General features: G+C 33.0%; 1 protein-coding gene across 6 annotated transcripts in view; it reads right to left on the bottom strand.

Moving 5' to 3' along the window:
* The window catches only part of LARP4B (La ribonucleoprotein 4B), a 259,367-nt gene that overhangs the window by 37,777 nt on the left and 197,140 nt on the right, over positions 1 to 24,450 (bottom strand). For 5 of the 6 annotated variants that reach the window (XM_074193227.1, XM_074193226.1, XM_074193225.1 and 2 more), the window contains 4 exons: positions 19,669 to 19,772; positions 16,667 to 16,777; positions 15,555 to 15,608; positions 15,260 to 15,469 (listed from right to left, as the gene is read on the bottom strand). In XM_074193227.1, coding sequence (XP_074049328.1) covers positions 15,260 to 15,469; positions 15,555 to 15,608; positions 16,667 to 16,777; positions 19,669 to 19,772 — 479 coding nt within the window. Of the gene's footprint in view, positions 1 to 1,234; positions 11,938 to 12,257; positions 15,470 to 15,554; positions 15,609 to 16,666; positions 16,778 to 19,668; positions 19,773 to 24,450 lie in introns of those variants that run through there. The other variant, XR_012470022.1, reaches the window with a different exon arrangement.

The raw sequence follows: 24,450 nt of genomic DNA, 5'->3' as shown, positions 1-24,450 counted from the left end.
AGAATGGAAAACAAAAAAGGGGAAAAAAGAGAAATGGAGGGAAATGTACAATTAACAATCTTAACTGTGAACATGAAAGGAATAAATTTATCCATAAAACAGAAGATGAAAACAAAATGATTTAGAAAAATGTGTTATTTACATGAAAAAATACTTGAATCAGAAAAAAAAAGCAACAAGTTAAAATAAAAGACTGGAGCAACATTTATTATGTTTCAGATGAAAGAAAAAAGGCAGGGAAAATTATGTTCTTAGACAAATAGAAAAACACAATTAAAAGAGAAATGGGGTAACCTCTTGCTGAAAGGTATCATAAACAATTAATATCAATATTCAACATATATATATATATATATATATATCAATATTCAACATATATATATATATATATATATATATACAAGAAACAGCATACTACATAAAATTTTTCTTTTTAGAATTTTGCAAGGCAAATAGGGTTATTTGCCCAAGGCCACACAGCTAGATAATTATTAAAAGTCTTGAGACCGAATTTGAACTCAGGTACTCCTGACTCCAGGGGTTGTTGCTCTGTCCACTGCACCATCTAGCCGCCCCACTATCTAAATTTTTAAAGGAGTAGTTTAAGAATTATAGGGAGAAATAGAGAAGATATAATAGTGGTGGGTGATCTAAAAATATTTAAAATAAACTAAGCATAAAGTACCTCCTCCTCTAGCCCCAAATAATCAGAATAAAATTTAAGAAATGTTAGAAATGACAGACCTCTAGAAATTATACAATAGAAAGAGAAAGGAATATACACATTTCTTAGCTATGTATGGCACTTTTCCAAAAATTTAATGTGTAAGATCATTAACAAGAAATAACTGACATCTTTTATAAATCATAATTTAATAAAAAATAGAATTCATTAACAAGCTGTTCAAGAAACTTAATTTTGAGAGAATACCAATATCTTGGGGAATAGTGCTATAGTATTCCGGACATATTTGTACCTTTTAAACATTTTCATCAATAGAAACAAAAAAAAAAGGATCAACAAAGTGAACATTGCATTTCAACATTAGCTGAAAAATTAACAAATCAAGGACCCTTAATTAAACACCAAAATAGAAATCTGGAAAAATGAATAGAAATCCTACAAAATTGAAAGCAAAAGATCAACTGAATTAATGAATAAAACTAAAATATATTTATTTAAAAATAAATCATTATAACTAGTAAAGAAAATCAAATTGCTAATAAAAGAAATCATTAGAAACTATTTTGCCCTATGATTTGGCAATATAACTGATCATTTAAATGAAATAAAGGAATACATAAATCAAACAGGTTAACAGAATAGGACAAAATCCAATTTTAGAAAAACAGAAATGGAAGAATGGAAGCTATAAATGAATTCTTAAAATCTAAAACAAAACCCCAACTATTGTAAAAATAGTAAAAGAAGAGGCCCCACTACTGAATTCTTTTCATAAAAGAAATACCTAAACCAGGGAGTTAAAATGGAAAAGCCATAGGACAATCTCCCTGATGAATACTGAGGCAAAATTTTAAAATAAACTACTAGCAAGGAGAGTAAGAAACATATCACTAAGATCAAACAAAATGAATGAGCTGAATTTATAGCAGGGATATCTTGGTTCAATACTAAAAAACACTTATAATTAACCATATTAATAACTAGGAAAAAATCATTAAATACACAAATGCAAAAAATTTTTGACAAAACACATTACCCATTCCTTTAAAAACACTAAAGCACAGGAAAAATGGATTTTTATTTGAATACATCTTTATTTAAAAGAGTTAACATCACTAATGGTGATAAGCTTAGCTTAAGTCTTTCCTATAAGATCAGAAGTAAAATGATGTTCATTATCAATATAATAGTAGAAATTCTAGGACTGCAATGATAAAAAGAAAACAAGACAAAAAGCATAGGCAAAGAGATATAATCATAGCTTTCTGCATATAATGCAATGATTTACTTTAGAAAGTCAACTAAAGACTAACTGAAATAAAGCAAAGTTGCAGAATATAAAATAAATCCACATAAATCGTCAGCATTTCTTTATGTTAACCACTCCTAAAAAAATCTTGCAGGAAGAGGATATCATAAAAATGACAATACTACTGAAATTTAATTTATTTATATTCCATGGCATAATCAATTGAACTACTACCAAAGGGTAATTTTACAAAACTTCCTTTTTCTAAAAGGAAGAATCCCTAGGGAATTAATAGAGGGAAATATAGGAAAGAAAGAGATCTATTAGTACCAGATCTTATTCTTTACTGTACAACAGTAATCTTCAAAATAATTTGGCATTGGGTAAAAAAAATTGAGCAGTGTTAACAGATGAGGTATTCTGAATGCAGAAAAAAATAAGCACAGTATTTGACAAACTTCACAAGAAACTAATGAGAAAATTAGAAAACTGTATGTCAGGTCCAAACTATATATAATAGACAACTATTTCATGCCTTTTACCAATATGAGATATAAAAGGGTACATGACTTAGAAATAATTATAAGCAAATTAGAGGATCAAAGAAGAAATTACCGTCAGATTCAGGAAAGATTTCACAAACATGAGACAGGATCAAAGAATACAAAATATACATTTATGATTACATAAAATCAAAATGTTTTTGTTTATCCAAACTAATGCAAAAAAGAAAAAGAAAAGAAGTGCAGTAAAAGGGGGGGTGGAAAAGAGGAAGGCAAAAAAATGTCTTTCATAAAGATAAATGATCAAGGGATATGAACAGAAAATTTTCACAAGAAATTCAAAATATGCCCTAAAGTATCAAATATCATAGAAATATACCTTTCAGATGGGCACAATTGTGGGGGATATGGGAAAACAGAACATCAAGATACTATTAATAGAGCTGAGAGAACTGATCCAATCTTTAAGAAAGCAATTTAGAACAATGTCCCCCAAAGTTACTGTCTATGTACCCTTTGATCTAACAATTTCACTCCTTGTTTTATACCAAAGTAAAATAAAAGAGAAAAATGACTCAGGTGCATAAAAACATTTAAAGCAGCATTTTTAGAGGAGGCAAAGAATTGGAAATTGATGATGCATCCATCAAAATTAAGGAATATCTGAACAAGAATAGGATGGCTCAGAGAAATTGTAAAGATTTTTAAAAGCTGAAAGAGGTTTATTAAAGTGAATAACTTGTACAATAATGAAATTATAAGACAAGAAACTCAAAAAAAGACTTAATAACTCTAAAGAATGTAATGAAGAGAGGTATTATTATGCAACACACTACCCACCTTGTAATAAAAGAGGCAATGGATTCAAAGATACAGATGGAAGGATTTTTTTTCATATAGAGTCAATTCAATAACTTACTTTATTCGAGTACAGAGAATCTTGCTTTTATTCAATGGAGAATAGGAATTGGGAGGGAGAGGCAGACAAAAAAATTAGGAAAAAAATTTAAATGTTTTTTAAAAAACTTAAAATTTAAAGAGAAAGAAATTGGTTTGACTGGTTTTGTGGGAAAATTATTCATATATATACTCAAACTACTTACTTATTCTCTCTGAATTTTATACAAGGAAGTAGATTAAAAAATAACATTGTAGAATTTATTGTATAACCTACACAAGTTTGTTGTATATTTGAGAAAATGAACTAAAGATCAAACTGACAGGGGCAGCTATGTGGCGCAGTGGATAGAGAATGGGTCCTGGAGTCAGGAGGACCCGAGTTCAAATCCAACCTCAGACACTTAGTAATTGCCTGGCTATGTGATCTTGGGCCTTATGTGATCATTGCCTTAAAATAAAAAGATAATTTTTTTTTAAAAAAAAGATCAAACTAATAATACATCTGGATAAGATAAAGGCTGGTGAGTATATAATTACCCAAATTTATATCAATATTCTTAAGACAATTTTATTATCTATGTATATGTGAGAGAAGATCTAGGTGTGAAACTTCAAGAAGAGTAGGCATATTCTATACAGAGATATTTTCTGCTTATATGAATTAAATTAAACATTTTAAAATAAATAAGTTGTCCCACTTTTAGGATTCACATTAAAATATAAGATAGGTATTGTCCTGCAAATATACTATTTAGATAAGAGAGAGGGGAGTTTGGCTCCTTATCCTTAATTACTCATCACAATAATGTCATATAATAATTACAATTGATGTCAATTAGAGATATAGATGAATAAAAGTACAATGTGGTATTACTTGTCAAAAGCCTGAATATGACTACAGATCCTTATCACTGAAGAAGTTTCCATTTTCCATCAAAGACTCCCAAAAGAAATGAGCAAAAATGAGTCACATAATTAATTCAGATATAATTAATATTTAAAACATACATAAATGAGACATTCAAAACAAGAAAAATTCTAAATTAAGCTTTCTTAATAATTGGAAAGACCACAAATATTTGGACCATCAAAAGAGAAAATCTAATATTCTAGAAAGTAATAAAAAAAATGTTGGTTGACTATTTGATAATAGTGAATTAATTTATATTATTGCTTTAAGATTTCAAAAGTTAGGACAGAACCAAGGCACCCAAATAGAATTTAGAGTTCAAAGCCACTCAAAATGTTTAAATCCTTCAATGTGAAAATCTTTTAATAAAATAATAATCTGGTGCCTTTCTGGCATGGTAGTAAGAGAACAGGTAATTGTTACACTGATTTTTACAGTTTTTATTATTTAAGAGGTTATTCATGCTTTTTTGATCTCAGTTTATACAAAATAGTTATAATCTCAACATGTTCCTCTTTTATTGTTCTTAAAAAAATTCCTAAGAATATCTAAAAAAGTAACAAAAGCCCTGTGTACAAAATTGACAGAAACCAATATGTGGTATTTTAAATACATACACTTTTAAAATTACTTTAAGTTAATAAAGTAGGCTATTGGATCAGCAAAAAAATGTTTTGGTTTACTTGTTAATCTATATAGATTAAAAAAAAAAAATGTCCTAACTCCAGAACTATAGCACCATGAAAAACCAATTGTGCTGGGACTGACGACCTTGGTTCTAAACTTGCTTTCGTTCTTATAGGTCTCAGTTTCATTTGAAAAACGAAGGCCCATTTAGATCTGAAATTCTAGGAAATCTATTTTACATAAAGTTTCTCTACTCATTCTTTATACACTAGCAAAAACAAACAGGACGGGAAAATATTTTAAGTCTTTTCCAAGAGAGGTCTTTTAAAAATACATTTTGGTAATATACTCTAATAGTCTTTTCTTAATCTCCATCTTCCCTAATTTCTTTGTGGCACTGGATATTCCTGATTACCTCTTCTGACTGAATAGATTATCATGATGCTGTTTCCTGTTCTATCCTTTTTTTTTAACTTGGATCTTTATATCTGTCATTATCACTAACTATAGGTGTCTTTCCATTCCCAGTTCTGTCCTGGGCCCTTTTTTCATTTTCTCTACAATCATGCTCTTGTTTGTTGAATTCATTAGCTCCCTTGGGCTCCATTATCATAATCTAAGCAGATGATTCCCAGATGTATCTATCTATCTATCCATCCATCCATCCATCCATCCATCCAGTCCAAGGTCTCATTCCTAAACTACAGTCCTCAATGATTGCATCAACTATCTTTTAAGTACCCTGAACTGCAGTCAAACTCAACATATATGAAAGAGAATTTATTATCTACCCTGGTCCCACCCAAATCTTCCTTTCTTTCAAATTTTCTATCACTCTTTTCTCCCAATTATACAATATCTTCTTCAACTCCTCACATTCACTTATCCCAGATATCCAACTGATGGCTAAATCTTGTAGCTTCTACACATACAACTTTTCTACCTTCTTTTAGAAAAGGGACTTAACAGCTCAGTGGGTAAGAATGCGAGACCTGGAGTCTGGTCTCAGAAACTTAGTAGCAATGTGATCCTGGACAAATTACTCAACCTCTGGTTACCTTGGTTTCACTATAAAATGAAGGTAACACCTACCTCCAAAGCTCTTAATATGTATACATACTGTCTCACTATTTATAGCCAGTGACCTAAAATAAGCCCCCATCCTTTCTATCCCAGAATACTGTCTTCAATCCATAATTGAAACCAATCTATAATTCAACTGATAAATATTTTCCTATAGTCTGACTCGACCAACAATCCTCCCACCCCAAATAAAAGAGATTGCCCCCGAGCTCCCTGATTAAATATAAATATAATCCTCTAGCATTTAAAAGTCTTCATAATCCAAACCCTGCTACTTTTCCAGCTCATATATACAAGCTATATTTACCATCTCCCATCTTGGGGGGGGGGGGGCTTGGGATTGGCTATTTCCCATGCCTGGAATTCTTTCCCTCTTTAGTTCCACTGCTCAGTTGTGTTGGTTTTCCTTCAAGATTTAACTTATATACTGTCTTCAGTGGGAGATTTTCCCCAGTCTTTCTTGTGTGTGTGTGTGTGTGTGTGTGTGTGTGTTGATAAGATTCAAAATATCTTGTTCAAATATTATCTCACTTTATAGTTCCTTAAAGTTTTAATCCTTCTTTTGTTAATGGACCAGTACTTATCACAGCGCTCGCATGTTAAATAAATGTTTGCTGAATGACTGCTTAATACTGAAAAAATTATCTAAAAAGGCAATTATCCTTTGCATAATAGCAGGGTCATTAAGTTATCAATCTGAAAATCTTTTGACTGGTACCACATAAATCCAATTTTAAACAAATTATATTTAGAATAATTGAGAATTTATTCTCTATTTTTAAAAAGATTCATGTTCTCTTATACTCTGATCATTGTTATTTTCTTAATTTTATCAGATTGAACCACAAAATTTAATTATAAGGAAGAATCCCTCAGTATCTTACTTTTCTATTTGGCAAAAAAGTTAAAATGCCACAACTCGACATAATATTCAAGTAGTCTAAACGTCATGCAAACACATACACTGTCTAGAAAGAAACAGCCCAACTTATCAAATGATTTATAAAAAAGTAGAAAGCATTTTACCATCAAGAGCCTATATGCCTGGAAATTTTAAAATGAAGATATAGTTACCTATTGTACTACATACAACTGTTAACAGAAATTACTTTTCTTACTATTTCAATGTCATTTGATTTGAATAAACTGTCACTCATAAACTAATGAAATTCAAAAAAACCAAAACATAAAAACCCACTTATTAAACTTCACAGTAAATATCACTAGTGCCAACAAAAAAAAACTTCTTCCTTTCATTTTCCCCCCATGTTAAAATTAAATTTTGATTTCTAAGCAAGTCTTCAGTACCAAAATTAGTTCCTCTAATTCTCTCTCATAGTTTATACTACCAGTTGTACTGTTGTGACATAATCCTGAAACCTACATCATCTCCTCATATTCTATTTTGTTACTTCTTCAAAAGGAAGAATCCCAAATTCAGATGCCATGAAAATGGTTTTTTCTTTTTCGTTTGGAAAAATATGTAAAAGTTTTATAAAACAATTTATGACATAAAATATATATTAGTCTAGGGACAGAAAATATTTGTATTCTGTACATTTGCTTAAAAAATTATCATGCATGGCAAATTAAATTTTAAAGGCTACTTTAGTCAAACCAATTATAACTTTATTAATTGAAATTGCTGCAAAATTTTATGTCAGAAAATGAAACTAGGGGCGGCTAGGTGGCGTAGTGGATAAAGCACCGGCCTTGGAGTCAGGAGTACCTGGGTTCAAATCCGGTCTCAGACACTTAATAATTACCTAGCTGTGTGGCCTTGGGCAAGCCACTTAACCCCATTTGCCTTGCAAAAACCTAAAAAAAAAAAAATGGAACTAAAAGTTGAAAACACTTAAGAATTTAGAATCATAACCTGGGGAGTTTGGATGACAAATAAGAAATTTGAACTGAAAACCTTGGTCCATAAAACTCTGGTTGATAATCTTCTGAAGTAAAATTAGTATGTCAGTGCCATCATTTAGCAATGCTTAGATAAATGATGCAAGTTTCTCACCTTACCCTTTCACATGAGCTTTATTTTTTGATCTATTTCCAAACCCAGATCAACCTCATTTACATTAAACAAATGACTCAGGAATCTGAAGAAGACATGGAATTTGCCTCCATCTTGAAGGAGGTCTGTGCTTGATCAAGATTCACTTCAATCAGTCAAGTAAATCATTCATTAAAGTCTATTATGTGTCAGACGTATTGTTAACTTTTGCAAATAGAAAAGAAAGGTCTCTGCTACCAAACAGACCACAATCTAATGAATGAGACAAAACAAACTGCAAGGAAAGACTCTAGCAGTTGTAGGGTAGGGTGTAAAGACCTTCTGCAGAAGGTGGTATTTCAGTCACATCTTGAGCTTAGTCAGAGAAACCAAGAGGCAGAGAAGAGGGGGGTAGATCAGACAAAGAACTTAATCATCAGCTATCCTTTCTCTGCCTCTTCACTAGCTAAGGGTTGTGGGGGAATTCACATAATGGGGGAGTGACATCAGACCTACCCTTTAGGAAAATGACTTAGGAGTTCTATGGGGGATGGGTAGGAGTTGGAAGAGACATGAGGCAAAGAGATAAATGAAAATGTTAGCTATTGGAGGTGATGAGACCAGAAACCTAGTGATAGTAATGAGTGAAGAGAGATAGGAATAAGGGAGATTATGAAAGGTAGAAACAACAGGAAATATGGAGTGAGAAGAGTGAAGTTGGAGAACTTGAAACTCTATAGTAGCCACATCTATGTAGAGATTAGTAGAATATGAACTATGACAATTAAACCTGTTCCCATTTCTTAAGAAAAGTCTATCTTCTAAAAGCAAAGATATGTATATATACAATTCCAAGGGCATGCTGACAAAAGAACACTGAAAGTGGATGCAGTGATATCTTCCAAAAACAAAATCTTTTAAATCACATGTGAGTTCTGCAAGCCTATTTCACCTTCTAGGTATATCAAAAGTCTCAACTTTTACTGTTTGATTTTGTTGTCTTAATAATCTTCCAATGGGGATCATTTATCTGCTGCATTTGAGTTCACAAAAGTTTCAACTCCACTGTTATTCATCTCATTCTTTTTTCTTGCTTATTCTTGAAGAAATACATTATGAATAGTAGCTGTGTCCTTTTCAACCACTCTTCATTTTTAATGGATATTCTGGGAAAGTTAAAGTATATATTCCTATCTATCCATATCATCTTGTGGTGTAAAGAAAAAAGTGCTAGATGTGACAACAAAGAACTGCATTAAAAGCCTATTTCTGCTACTTGGTGCCTCTGATAGCTTAGGTAGATTAATAGAGAAAGAGAAATACACTATTCTGATTCCATTTTTCTCATTTATAAAATAAATGGGGTTCAAGGTGGGATGGAACAGGATTGGTCTACATGGCTTCAAAGATTCCTTCTAGTTTAAAATCTATGATACTGAAATTCACTGACTTTTAACCTTATTTGCAGTATCAGAAAAGCAAAACCACTGCCTTCAGAAATGGAAAGGACTAGAAACTTTTAAGGTCAGTACTGAGGGTCATGGAAAAGGATTGAGTAATTGATATGGGATATACAAGGCACTCCAGTTCTAAATCCAAGATTCTTTAAACTATGCCACAAGGTCTTTATATTACCATATATCTCACACAATCATCTCTTCCAATCTCTCCCTACCTATTAGTGTCTTCCTAACAAAGGCATAACTATTTTGTAGAAGAAAACACAAAGTTTTATTCACTGCTTCTTATTCTTCTAGTTACCCTACTTTTTCCTTCATATGTTCAAACAAGAGAACTCCAAATCTGCAACTAACTATCATTTTCACAATCAAGTCAATTCATATTGAAATCTGAACACTACCCAAGACTCCATTCCTACTGAATCTATTCTTTCAAAGACCACTGATTCTTTCTTCATTAAATTTATTGGGATTTTTCCTCATTCCTTAAGTTGTGGTCTAAAATATCTGACATCACTAACCATCTAACTTTTTATAAGAAAATTATTAAATTTTAACACACGCATGCTTTCAACATGCAATTTATGTCCCATTCACAACAAAGCTCTTATTCATTGCAAGTTGAAAGGAGGAATTTGTATTTTAACCTTTACAATAAGGTATTAACATTGACCACTGTATTTGACCAAAAATTTGTTGCTTCTCCATGTTCACTTTATATTGTTGTAGACATTGAATATTCTGATTTTTTGGCTCTGGTGTTCTTCATTTCATCTCTCCATATAAGTCTTTTCATGTTTCTCTGAATTCTTCTTATTTGACAAGGTGTAGTAATATTCCATTATATGAATTATATATCATAATTTGGTTCAATGATTGAGTACATTGTTTCCAGTTTCTTTGTATCACAAATAATGCTTCTAGGAACATTTTTGTACATGTCAACCTTTCTTCTTGAAAATGGGTAATCCCTTGGCTAATGTGACACTGAATCATTTGTGTGCTTCTTCCAACCCTTTAGCTACTATTCCCGAGTTGACTTTTAAAGGTGAAGATTGCCCAAACTTGTTTTCAGCCTACTTCTGATCTCCAGTTTGTTTCTTCCTCAAGGTTTAGCATCAAATATTCAAACTGTGTGCTGTACATTTCAACTCTGGCACCAGTACTTTAAGTTTCATACTTGGGAAATTTTCCTTGGATCATCCCTCTGATATTTTATCAGTTGCTAAATCGTTCTGATTTTTCTTTCTTATCAACAGAGTTGTTTCTACTCCCAATATGACCCTGGTTTAGGTCCTCATTATTTCATCTTTCAAATATTGCAATAGTATCTAATCCAAATGCTACTGGTTCAGCTGAGTACTCTTAAAGGACCACAGATTTAAAGTAGATAAGTATCATGGAGATTACACAATCCAAACTCTCATTTTGTAGATGGAAGAAGTAAAAGCCCAGAGGGATTAAGAGACTTGCTCAAGGTCACAGAGAGAGTAAACGCAAAATAGAATTTGAACTTAGGCCCTGTTCTGTAACTAATCTACTCTGCACCTTGCAAACCCTCCTTCCCAGGTAAAGTCTAAACGGCCCATTAAGGACCTCCACAATCATCTTCATTTCCTGCCCTGTAAGGACTCTTCAGCCAAACTGGCTTGTCTGCTCTAATCCCCCAAGTATACTCTGTGCATGTCTACATACAGGCATTTGGTTTGGCAGTCCTGCATCAATTCCCATAGAAAGCCTCCTCTTCCTACAAGATACAGTTGTAACATTAGCTTTCATGATGAAGCCACCCTGGCTGGAAGTGATCCCAGCTAAAGCCTCATAACAGGTTTTGGCAATTAATTTATATAGTCATGTACTGTGGGTGTTAAAAGGATATTTGTGATACATCTCTATATTTTCCCACATTACCTAACAAAGTTCTGTATCTGTGGAAGATGCTTCAAAACAAGTTGAATGAATAAATGCCTCAGTAATTCTTCCTTCTAGAAATGCTATTAACCCTTCATGTTCTCACTCAAAGAAGCATGTCTTTTCAAAGAATCTCTGAGGGTAACCCTCAGGTACAAGTTTGGAAAAGCAAAAAAAATTTCCTTTTATTTATCAACAGTATTGGTTCTGAAGAGTTTAATGCTCTTCCAAGAAAGTGCTCAAGTTTTTTCCTTGGCTTCAATTGTCATTTCAATAAGAAATAGAAACTTTGAAGAAACAACTGATCAGGGTCTTCAGTTCTTCAGGATGGTGCACCCCTCTCTTTTATACTCCTGCTGCTGGTCTAATAGAAGCAGAAAATGAGGAAGACATCCGGACCTAGAAAACTGGGAAGGATTTACTGGTATTTTCTTTATCATGGTAGTCAATGTCCATCTTTTTTTAAATATTTACAGCACATTTCTTTGATAAAAGGATGTGTCTGATCATCCTAAATACATCTGAAATTCATAAAAAATTTGACAGTATATGCAATTCAGGTTAGTTCATCACACACTGTAGAAATGTCTTCAGAGGAGGTCTCACCAATTTGCTGAAGGGATGAAAACAAAAAAAAATCTGTTATAGTGGCTAATTTTCAAACAAATATCAAGATTTAGAACACACAAAAATTTGGTTTTGGTTTTTTCCTGTTAGCTGTTAACTTCTTAGCCAGAGAAGGGTCACCTCCATTGCTAAAACTGAACAGGTGATTCTGTGACTCGTGATTAGTTCTGTGGCTAATAATTATGATTTCAAATTGTGATTTGTAAATCACAATTGTGATTTAAAAGTTGTAGTTTAATGAAACTAGGATAATGCAGCTAAAACAAAAGCGAGACTTCTAAACTTAGATTAAATTTAAATTCTTACCTTCTAATGCAGCATTTTCTCGCAGCTCCTTTGTAGAAATCCCCAGGCAAGTAAACTAGGTTCCAATTTCCTTCTGATTCCAAAACTTTTTGATTTGCACACCGTTGTTTTTTTAATAAGTCTTTTGAACAAGCAGGACAATGGAGTTCTCTATTTCTAATCTCTATAGGAATAAACGGAGGTGACTGCCTGTGTCCATTCTACTCCCAATTCTTAGAGGCCCATCCAGGAGAAAAAGGAACATGACCACCAACCTCTATATCAAAAGTCAACAATAGGAAGCACACAAACAAGCAAAGGCACTGACTGAATTCTTCTTTCTATCTTTTGTAAAAATGGTAGTTCTCTTAAAGATCAAACTGTAGTTTTGTTTTCCTTGGAAACTCTTCTTGTCCTCAAAGACAGGATGCTGATATAATTTATCAGTTTTATATTAAATATCTCTAGAAAATTTTTTAAAAAGCTAGAGAATAATACAGGAGCATCTTATAGTTTGTTCAGATTTGTAAATTCAACTTCCCAAAAAACATATTTTCAATTTTTCAAGACATCCTTCCATGTGTTTCCCCAAAAGATTTCTATAGGGAAACTACCTTGTAATACCAATACTTGAAATTTTCTAGCCTTAACATTATTAGAGGCATATTGACAAGGGAAAACATACTTGTTAAGATTGAGGAGAATCAAGTCCTAGATTTACTTCCAACTTAAATGAGTTGCTTCACCTTTTTAGGCCTGTTTCCAAAATTCTATAATGAGGGGTTTAATTCTGATTATGATATACTATGAAATTCTGTCTTTCTTTCTTCCTCCTCCTTTTCTATTTTTCCTATAGCATGTTTCCCTGAATTGATCCTTTTATTATTCCCATGGTCATAACATTAAATTAGATAACATTTTACCTTAACCTGAAATACTAAAGAGTTCTAATGAGTGTTCTTAACATTAGTCTCTTCTTATCATACATAATGAAGTGGGTTGATTTTTCCTAAAATGCCACTTTAACTCTATCAAATGTAAAACTTTATTTGCCAAGCTATCCAGACTCTCCAGTTAATTTTTACCTAAAGAATATAACCTTACATCCAATGTCTACCTTTTATTATTGTCAGCCTCATCTCTTTATTGTCTTTTATTACCATCTTCATACTTCAGTTTCCGTATTCTTCCTATAATCAGGGAACATTCATCCTTCTCTTATTTAACATTTGAAATCCTACTGTGTCTTCAAGGTCCAGATGATATTTTATTATGCTCAGAAAAGTAAATTTAAAGAAAAAAACACACCACTATCCTTTTACTATGCTGCCATCAGTGGCTTCACAGCTGAGGTCACAGGGAGAAGTGTGATATAGTACCAAAAGAATCCTGGGCGGAATGTCAGGAGACTAAGTCTTCTTCAGTTCCAAGTCTTACAACTACTAGCTGGGTAAGCATAGAAAAGTAACTTCACATCTCTCCAGTAAAATAAATTTGTAAAGTGCTAGGCACAGTGCCTAGCATCCAGTAGGAGGAGAAATATATACATGTAGACTGATTGATCCATTATAGTAGACCTATAAATCTATGTACTGTTTTCTTCACTTTTTGTTCATCTTTGAGCTTCTGTATCCTCATTTGTAGACTAATATGGTAAAGACAAGGTGATTCCACTGTGTGCAATAAACAGATAATGTGATACTTCAGGGAATACGAGTTAAAAATTGGAAGAAGAGAAACTGTGAAAGATTAACCTGAGGCAGGGCTGACCCACCAAATGGCAGTTAGTCAAGTATCAAAGCTGTCTTATTTAATGCCCCTTCAATCCTGCATTCCGCAAGTCTCACCCCGCCCCCCTCCATGTGTTGCCAAGGCTTGTTGCTTTCTCCTTTGTAAAATCTCTTCTGTGACCTGCAGATGTTCCTATCACCACATGCCTAGAATATTGAAAAAGGCTGCCTACCTCAGGTCTCTTCCCATTTCATTATTAAAGTGAATTTCCTAAAGGCTAAGGACATCATTCCCCTACTTAGTAAACTCCAGCGGTTTACTATTGCCTCTATTACTATTTTGGGCATTCCAAGTCCTTCATAACCTCTCTCTCCAACCCCTAGTCTTCTTATATATCTTACTCAATCTAGTGCCACCAGCCTCCTGGCTATTCCATGAACAAGACACCCTACACCTCTTGGTTTTGTATATTTTCTCTGGCTGTCCCATAGTGGTTTCCCTGGCTTCTTTTTAAGTTATAAATAAAATCACATCTTCTAAAGAAAGCCTTTCACAAGTCCTCTTAATTCTGGTGCCCTCCTTCTATTTATTAGTTTGCTATTTATCCTTAAATAGCTAGTCTGCATAAATCTGTGTGCATGTTGTCTCCCCTTTCAAATTGTTATCTCCTTGAGGATATAATAGTGTTGCAAAACTCAGTTATATAGAAGTTTTTTTATGTCAACTCCTGAAACAAATTAAAAGATGCTATAAGGCAAGAATTGTCATTCTTTTCTACTCTCAATGATTAGCTTACTGCTTGCAAATAACAATTTTCAACATTCATTTTTTCTTAAACTACTTCATTCAATTTTTTTCCTTCATGAAATTCTTCTTGAAGGGACCAGGTTTCACCTAGTTCTAGCAATTTAAACTATTCCTAATGGATCTATTTCTCCTGTATATATATTTTCTAGTACCCAAACCATATAATACTTGTATGATCCTTCAAGAAGAGGAATATACTAAATCACAAGCATAAGACTGAAAAGATGCCAGAAGAGTATTTTTATTTTTCTTCATGACCACTTGTTGTACACTGAATATTGAAAGGTAATTTTATTTTTGTAGGAAAGAAAATTAAAGCTTAAGTTCCCTGTCTTTGATATCTATCATGGTAATCACTAGAAAGATAATTTTAAAACTGCTCTCAATACCAAGAATTCTTTAAAAAAAAAAAAAAGACAGATTAAACCAAAACAACAGTAGGAACATTGTACTCTTACTAGGAGATGAAAAACAAAGGAACTTACCAAGGATGGGTCAAGATAACTATGCGTAGTTGACCAGGTCTGTGGGGTAATTAAGCTGTACAATGGAAACTGTTGCTGAGGACTGTATACTGGAGGTAAGTAAAAAGATGTAGTATAACGCTGTTGTGTGTAGAGATTCATGTCCAGAGGTCTATATCCATTCTTTGGCAAAAATGTGTTTATAGCAATAGCTTTTGCTTTTATTCGTGCCTTCATAAAAATATTAAATTACTATTAGGATACTTAAGAATAATATTTTGATATGCAACAAAATGAGGCCAATGATCTTGATTACCTTTATTGGTTTTCCTTGAAAAATTTTCACTTCTTCTCTAAGGTATCTGTAAGCCTAGGATAAAAAAAAATTCAAAATATCATTGCTTAATTCTTATAAACTACTATAAGTCAATTTACTGGCATATATAAGTTGCTTAGTTTAAGGTATGGTATACTTGAAAATATAAAAATAATTAATGACTGAACTACATAATTTAGAAATAAGCTTATATAATTCGGGAAAGAAAACAAAAAAGGAAAAACTAGGATAAGTACTAAATCTTATAGTACTCATTCTGATTTTATTGTACAGATATCCAAAGTCCTCTAACAAATTTTAAAGGTCCCCCTTGATCTAATCACATCCCAACTAAGCAGATTTATTTTTCATTATTCCACAACAGCACTAATCTCTTTATGGTAGATCCACTGTCCCACAGATCATAATCATTCCTACCTCTGTGAATCATATTCTTGTCCTGCTCTGTCCTTTGCCTGTCTAAAAATTCTATTTTAAATCTTCTATTCCTGCCTATTTGAAAAATCTAACATCATTTATAGAAGTCACCATAGCTGAGCACATAATTATCAAAATGGCTTATAATCTTTCTATAGATCTTTAACATATAGATCTTTTCTATACAGCAAACAATATCGTTTTGCTAAGAACAGAAGAAGCAACCTGTTATTCATTTCATGAATGAACAGTAAGAATGTCCAACCTATTATAAATTTCAGATAATGAAATTACTAGCAACAGAGATCTATGAAAAATCTAAATATAATTATAGTGCACTATAAGTTTGTGATAACAAGTTTCTAAGGGTTTATTACTTTTAATATTGCTATTATTCACTAAAATACATTATCCCTGAATCATTTTAATTTTCTATATTCTGCTGTATTCCAAAAGTTTTAGTGTAATTTTAGGGTCTTAAAGTTTTAAGATTTCTGGACTATTTTGAAGTTTACTAAAACTATTTTAAAATTAAAAAAACTTTCTAAATTTCCTTTTTGCTCCATATTTATGCAGACAAAGACATTTCCTTTGGATTTGAACTAGAGCACAATTAATGTCAGCTCTGCTGCAGTTTATAGCATATTTTAACCAGTTTTTAAAAAAGTACTCACCTGTTGTGCATCAGCTTCCGACTCAAAAGTTATAAACCAATTGTCATTATAGGCAAATTCACAATTAACAAACTTAGGCAAATTATCTCCCGTGAAGAGTGCTTCTACTTCCTATACAATGGTGTAAACAAAAAAAAAAAGTTGTAATTTGTTTATCAAAATTTAAAATTAAATGGAGAGTCACATACAGAACCAATGAGGACAATGAGTTTTTTAAAAAAAAGACTTTCAATGACAATTTCTCATCAAAATAGCATAGCTTAACCCTCTTCTTTTACTATGAAGTGGAAATGTTTGATATAAATTCCATTATTGATCAATTTTACTGGAGTTGTCAAAAAACTTCAGAAGTTCAGGTTTTCTATATAGGAAAGCTGAAAGAATGATCTAGCTAAGTCTTTTTTCACAGTTCTTTCTGTGATCCTGTAATAAAGAAGTAGTTTGAGATAAACAGGAAGATATAGTGATGTTTAGTAGCCCAATAGTGAATTGGTTTATGATATTACTTTCTGTAAGGACTCTCATCTTTGTTATTCTCTAACATACATAATCCTTGAATCATCTTAACTTTCTACAGACTACTCTGCTGTGTTCCAAAAGTTTTAATGTACCCTTAAGATCTTAAAGCTTAAAAATCTTTGGATTAATCTAAAAGTATTACAAATTTCTTTACAAAAAAAGAGTTTAATATGAGAAAAGATTTGTTTGGATGTCATCTATGTATATATATGGTTAGCAAAGTATCAAAATGATGTGGTCATCAAAATGATGACCTGCATAAAATTAGAAAATCAAGGACTAGTTTACCTATCAGATCAATGGAAAGGGAAGCAGTTTGTGACTAAGGAAGAGATGGAAAACAGCACTAAAAACAAACTAGATGATTTCAACTACATAAAATTAAAAAGTTTTTGCACAGATAAAACCACTGCAACCAAGATCAAAAGAAATACAGTAAAATGGGAAACAATCTTTATAACTAATGCTTCTGACAAAGGACTCATTTCTAAAATAAACAGAGAACTGAGTCATAGTTTAAAAAAAAGGTCAAAGGATAGGCAAAGGCAATTCACTGAAGAGGAGATCAAAGCAATTCATAGTCACATGAAAAATTGCTCTAAATCATTACTTATCAGAGAAATGCAAATTAAAGCTTCTCTGAGTACCACCTCACACCTCTCAGACTGGACAATATGACCAGAAAGGAAAACGATCACTGTGGGAAATCTGGGACACTATTACACTGTTGGTGGAGCTGTGAACTCATCCAACCTTTCTGGAGAGAAATTTGGATCTTCACCCAAAGGGCAACAAAAATGTGCATAACCTTTGATCCAGCAATACCACTATAGGCCTATACCCTGAAGAGATGATGAAAAATGGTAAAGACATCACTTGTACAAAAATGTTCATAGCAGCCCTGTTTGTGGTGACAAAGAATTGGAAATCAAGTAAATGTCCTTCAATTGGGGGAATGGCTTAGCAAACTGTGGTATATGTATGTCATAGAACACTATTGTTCTATTACAAACCAGGAGGGGCAGGAATTCAGGGAAGTCTGGAGGGATTTGCATGAACTGATGCTGAGTGAGATGAACAGAAACAGAAAAACACTGTATATCCTAACATCAACATGGGGGCGATGATCAACCTTTGATGGACTCTCTCATTCCATCAGTGCAACAATCAGGGACAATTTTGGGCTGTCTGCAATGGAGAATACCATCTGTATCCAGAGACGAACTGTGGAGACTGAACAAAGTTCAAGGATTATTCCCTTTAATTTAGGAAAAAAAACCTGCTATCTTATTGTCTGATCTTGTTATCTATTATAGTTTATGTTTCTTCTTTAAGGAAATGATTTCTCTCTCATCACACTCAATTTGGATCATTGTACAACATGGAAACAATGTAAAGACTGGCAAATTGCTTTCTGTGGTGGGGTGGGGGAGGGAAGTGAGATGGGGGAAAAATTGTAAAACTCAAAATAAATAAAATCTTTAAAGGGAAAAAAAATAAAGCCCTGCATAACCACATGAAGGACACAAAGAATTGCACTATATTGTGAAAAATTTTTTTCCTATTCCTGAAAGAACTGAAAGCCCAATTGGGGTTATTTTTGCATGTAATTATACTGAAATACTAAAGAGCTGTTATTCTAAATTATTAATTTTTTGTCAAGTCACTGATTTTAGATTGAGAAAATATTTTCTTAAGATTTAATCTTTTAAAAAAACATATGGGGCAGCTAGGTGGCGTAGTGGATAAAGCACTGGCCCTGGAGTCAGGAGTAGCTCGGTTCAAATCTGGTGTCAGACACTTAATAATTACCTAGCTGTGTGGCCTTGGGCAAGCTACTTAACCCCATTTGCCTTGCAAAAATCCTAAAAACAAACAAACAAACAAAAAAACCCGTAAAAAATCTTTATCCCATTCCAACTTATTTCATTCTACTTTTTCAAGGATTTCATTGTGCTGAAAGGATGTAATAAAAAATTTTAAAATAACATCCCTTTTAATATATTCATGTGTGACTACCAATGAAGATTAATTTTGGAATACAGCCTTAAGATTCATAAAATGGGATTTTGCTGGACTGGTATAGACAGCAAATTCCAAACTAAGCCCTTGTGGAAAACATATTGAAGAAAGAAACCTTGGAAGCAGTCAGGAGTGTGGATTTTTAGCTCCAAAGGAGGAAACCTTAAAAGATACACACACACACACACACACACACACAAAATAAAAAAGGCTCAAGCTAAGACTTTGTAAATAATGAATGAATATAGAAATTGATATCCTGAGGAAAAATACCATTGAAAATAAGTGCATGTTCATTTTTAAGGGAAGTTCTATTGATTCTATACTACAATGTTAAACTAAAGGAAATATTTAATCTTAAATACCTCCCATTTTTCATCAAACTAAAAAAATAAACATACAAACAAATCTACAATTTCAAAATATACTTGACAATCCAATCTAGGATATAAATTCCTTACTTCTATAGGAGTAGATTCTGGTATTTCTCGCAATATAACAATGCAGCGATTCTGGTTTGGCCTGACTTTTTCTCCATTTTCATCCACTTGAACTAAAGGCAACGCTAAAGAGAAGAAAAATATATTCTGTGATGCAAGTTTCAAAGTTAACAGTGAAAGAAACTGACTACTTTGACCAATATATGAAAACTTTCATAATTTACAAATGAATGAGTCCTTCCATAGATTTTTTGTTACTAGTATTCCCTACTCCAGGGCATACACAAAGAGACATATTTAGAAAGTGTTAATATTGAATTTAAAAATGAAAATTAAAAAATTCAATATTAAACAGTAGTGATGACAATAGGCATCCTTGTTTCACCCTTGACCATACTGGAAAGTTCCTATTTTATCCTCATTAAATAGAATGCTTGTTGATGGTTCAGATAGATACTGCTTATTATTTTAAGGTAAACTCCATTTATTCCTATACTTTCTGGTATTTTTAATAGAAATGGGTGTTGTATTTCAAAGGTGTTTTTCAGCCTCTATGAGATAATTACATGATTTCTATTGATTTTATAATTGATCAACTGGTCATTTATGATGTTGGTCAATTATGTTGACTGTTTTCTTGACACTGATCCATCCCTGGTATAAATCCTATTTGATTTGCTGTAATCTCTTTTGTTAAAATGTTATCTAAAATTTTTCCATCAATGTTCATTAGGAAGAATAATCTATAATTTTATTTATCTGTTTGGCTCTTCCTGGTTTAGGTATTAAAGTTGGGAAGGATGTGGGAAAACTGGGAAATTAAAGCACTGCTGGTGGAGATATGAATTGATCTAACCATTCTGTAAAACAACCCGGAACTATGCGGAACAATCCAGAACAATAAAACTGTTTATACCCTTTGACTCAGCAACACCAATACTTGGTCTACATCCCAAAGAAATCATAAAAAATGGGAAAAGGCTCACATGTCCAAAAATATTTATAGAGGCTCCTTATATAGCAGTAAAGAAATGGAAATTGAGGGGAGAGCCATCATTTGGGGAATGACTGAACATGGATGTTAAGAATAAATAACAATTTATTTAAGAAACCACGAGCTTCCAAACTTTAGAGAAGTTTGGAAGGATGTGCATGAACTAATACAGGCAGAAGGGAGTGAACCAAGAGAACATTGTACATATCAACAACATAGTGAGAAGATCAATGATGATGGATGAAGCTCCTCTCAGCAGTCTAGACCTGCTATGGACAATGCCATATACATCCAGGGGGAAAAAAAATAGTGGGGTCTAGTTGCAGAGCAAAGCATACTATGGTCACTTTAACTAATATGGAAATATGTTAAACACTGTACATGCACAACTTTTACCAGACTGATCACTGGCATGGGGAGAGGAGAAAGAAGGCAGGGCAGCAGAAAAATGTGGCACTCATAAATTTTCAAATGGAAGAATGCTGAAAAAATATTTTTTGCATGTAATCAGAAAAACAAAATAAAATAAAATTTCAATTGAAAGAAAATTGTATTGTTATAGCTATATGTAGTATATATCATTTCAAGGAAACTATACAATTCACAATTAAACTCCACCCAAAAAGTAAGCTTTGCCAAATTAATAACTGTCAAAAATACTTACCAAAATCACTGTAGTACCATAAAGAATTTTTCAGTTAACTATACAAAAGATATAATTTTGAAAAATCAATTTTGACAAGTATTCCAATAAATGGTACCATGAAGGGGGCAGTTACGTGGTGCAGTGGATGGAGCACCAGTCCTTGAGTCAGGAGGACCTGAGTTCAAATCTGACCTCAGAGCCATAATAATCACCTAACTATGTGACCTTGGGCAAATGACTAAACCCCACTGCCTTGCAAAAACAAACAAAAAAAAAGTACCATGAAACACTAAATTTTCTATGAAAACAGACTAAGCCAAAAAGTCACTCAAAAATACAATAGATAACTCATTTTGTACAGTCTTTATATTACCAAATGAAACAAATAGCTAGAGAAACTCCAATAATGATTTCAAATTTCATAATGTTCTAGAAGCAGATTAGAAAAGAAAGACAAAAACAGAAGAAGCTTATAGTTTACAACTAGATATACAAATAATTTATAAAGTTGTCAACTAATATAAAATCTTTCAGGTTTTTCCTTTTTTGAAAGGAGTTTAATTGTTATTAAAAGTCTTATATGTTTATATTAGTAATTACAAGATGAAACTTCATGTGGTAATAAGTCAACATTCTCATAGGCCAGAAATGTCTTTTGACAACTGAAACATATCATCCATAACTCATGTTATTAAAAGACTATGCTCAAAAAAAATTAAAATTAAAAAAGTTATCTTTTAAAACATCTAAAAGTCACTGGGTTAGGGACTACAAAGGATTAGTGGGGGGTTTTCTTTCCTAGTCTAACCTATCTATTTACCTAATCCCTTAATTCCATTCTTCCTGATTTACATTGCAGTTTGTCTACACAATCATCCTGCCTCATATGATAAACCTTTGTCTCTAAGGATCTCATTCCATGCAATTTACAAAAATGCTCAGATTTCCCGTTTTTTTATTTGGTTTTTTTTTTTTGCAAGGCAATGGGGTTAAGTGACTTGCCAAAGGTCACACAGCTAGGCAATCATTAAGTGTCTGAGTCACATCTGAACTCAGGTCCTCCTCACCCCAAGGATGGTGCTCTATCCACTACACCATCTAGCTGCCCCCTTCTCCTGTTTTTTAAAGGAAAATATCTTTTTGCCTTTTTTGTAAGGCAATAGGTTGAGTGACTTGCCCAAGGTCTGGGGCAAGTGTCTGGGGCTGGATTTGAACTCAGGTCCTCCTGACTCCAGATCCAGTGCTCTATCCACTGCACCACCTAGCTACCCCCTGGAAAATGTCTTGATCTAAAGACAGATGCCTACTCAGTTAAATGATCATATCTAGCTTCCCTTTTACAACCAAATTTCTAGAAAAAAAGCTATCTACAATCACTGCCCATACTTCCTTTCTTTTCACACTTCAAATTCTTGAAATATGTCCTTACAAATGACCTATCAATTTCTTTCTTTCCTTTTATTTGGGGGGGGGGGGGTTATGCAAGGCATGGGGTTACAAAGGTTGCCCAAGGTTACAGTTAAGTAATTATTATCTGAGGTTGTATTTAAACTCAGTCTTCCTGTCTGCAGGGCTGGTGCTCTGTTAACTTGTGTTTCTGATCCTTTTTTTTTAAACATACCAATGGCTACATTCCTTTCGTGCGATAACTTTTCTTTTCTAGGTTTTCATGATACTATTTTTTTTCTTAGCTCTGCCTGACCACTCTCCTGAATTCCTTTTTGCTAATTACAAATACACCACATGGAATTATCCCATTTCCCTATTCTCTCATGGTGACCTCATCAAGTTTCCATAAACTGAATTTTTGCCTTACCACTATATATCTAGCCCTAGATTTTTACTTCAGTTTCAAACCAACATCAACTACTTATTTAAACATTTCAACATGGAATATCCTGTAGACATGTGAAACATTATGTCCAAAAAAGAAATCATTATTAATCTGTCTACCTCAAATGCACCCTTCTTTTGAACTCTGCAATTTCATTAAAGGGTACCACCATTCTTCCAGGGACTTAAGTTTGAAACCTTGAAGATACCTCAGCACACCTTCTGTCACCCACTCAGGTTCTATTGGATCTACCTCAAACACCATTTGTTCCATTCTCTCCACTCACATGACCACTTTTCCTTCCCCTCTGCCTGCCTTCCTCCCTGATTGATGCGTTCATCACCTTTTACCCAGACAATTGAAATAATACATTTATTGGTCTTCTGACCTCAAGTCTCTTGCCTCTCCGACTGATTCTCCATAGTCACTTAAGGAATATTAATAAAGCACAAATTTGAACAAGTCAATCCCCAGTAGAGTTTTATAAACTCTACTGGCTCCACAGTATCTCTAACTGTAAATGCAAGCATTTAGAGTCTATCTTTCCAAGCTAATAAACACACCATCACATCCAGTCTTTGGTCTAGCCAAACCTGCCTCATTATTGTATCGATTCCTTCTTTCTCTATTCCTTTGCAAGACTGTTCCCTATGTCTAGAGCACACACTCCTTTCTCACCATTGCTCTCAAAATCTATAATTTTGATGCTGGCTGCTAATGTTTCCTGTCTTTGTACAGATTACTTTTTATGTTTTACATATCTTCATAAATGAGCATATTATTACTTTCAAAATAATGTAATCTCATTGAGGGCAAGGACTGTTTCACTTTTGTTCTGCTCATGATCATAGAGCTAGCACTGGAATGAACGTCAGACATCACCAAGTATAACTTTCTTATTTTACAGACAAGAAAATGGAATCCAAAGGGGTCAAATCATAGACTGGGACGGGATTGGATTCCATATCAGAAGTAAACTTTCCAAGGTCTCTCTGTCCCTAGTGACAGGCATAATAAATGACTGACATAGATTAAGCTTTTAATAAATATTTATTCACTGACAAAAAAGAAGTAACAGACTATTTTCAAGGAGATGAAGAACCCATATGGTTGAATTATTGAAATGCCTAACAAATATTCCATTCCGCTGCTTACTCTGAATATCTGAAAGATATTAAAAATTACACCATTAAGAAATTGACACATTTACTATCTAATTCAACATTGAGAGAATGGATTGTAGAAACAGACTCATCTAAACCTACTTGTACTCTGCTCATTTGTTTCACTGCTTTGAGAATGCAGTAGTAACATTTAATAAGTCCTTCA

Source organism: Macrotis lagotis, chromosome 7 (assembly GCF_037893015.1).
Source record: "Macrotis lagotis isolate mMagLag1 chromosome 7, bilby.v1.9.chrom.fasta, whole genome shotgun sequence".
Classification (NCBI taxonomy): domain Eukaryota; kingdom Metazoa; phylum Chordata; class Mammalia; order Peramelemorphia; family Peramelidae; genus Macrotis; species Macrotis lagotis.
This window is presented reverse-complemented; position numbering and strand designations above follow the sequence as displayed.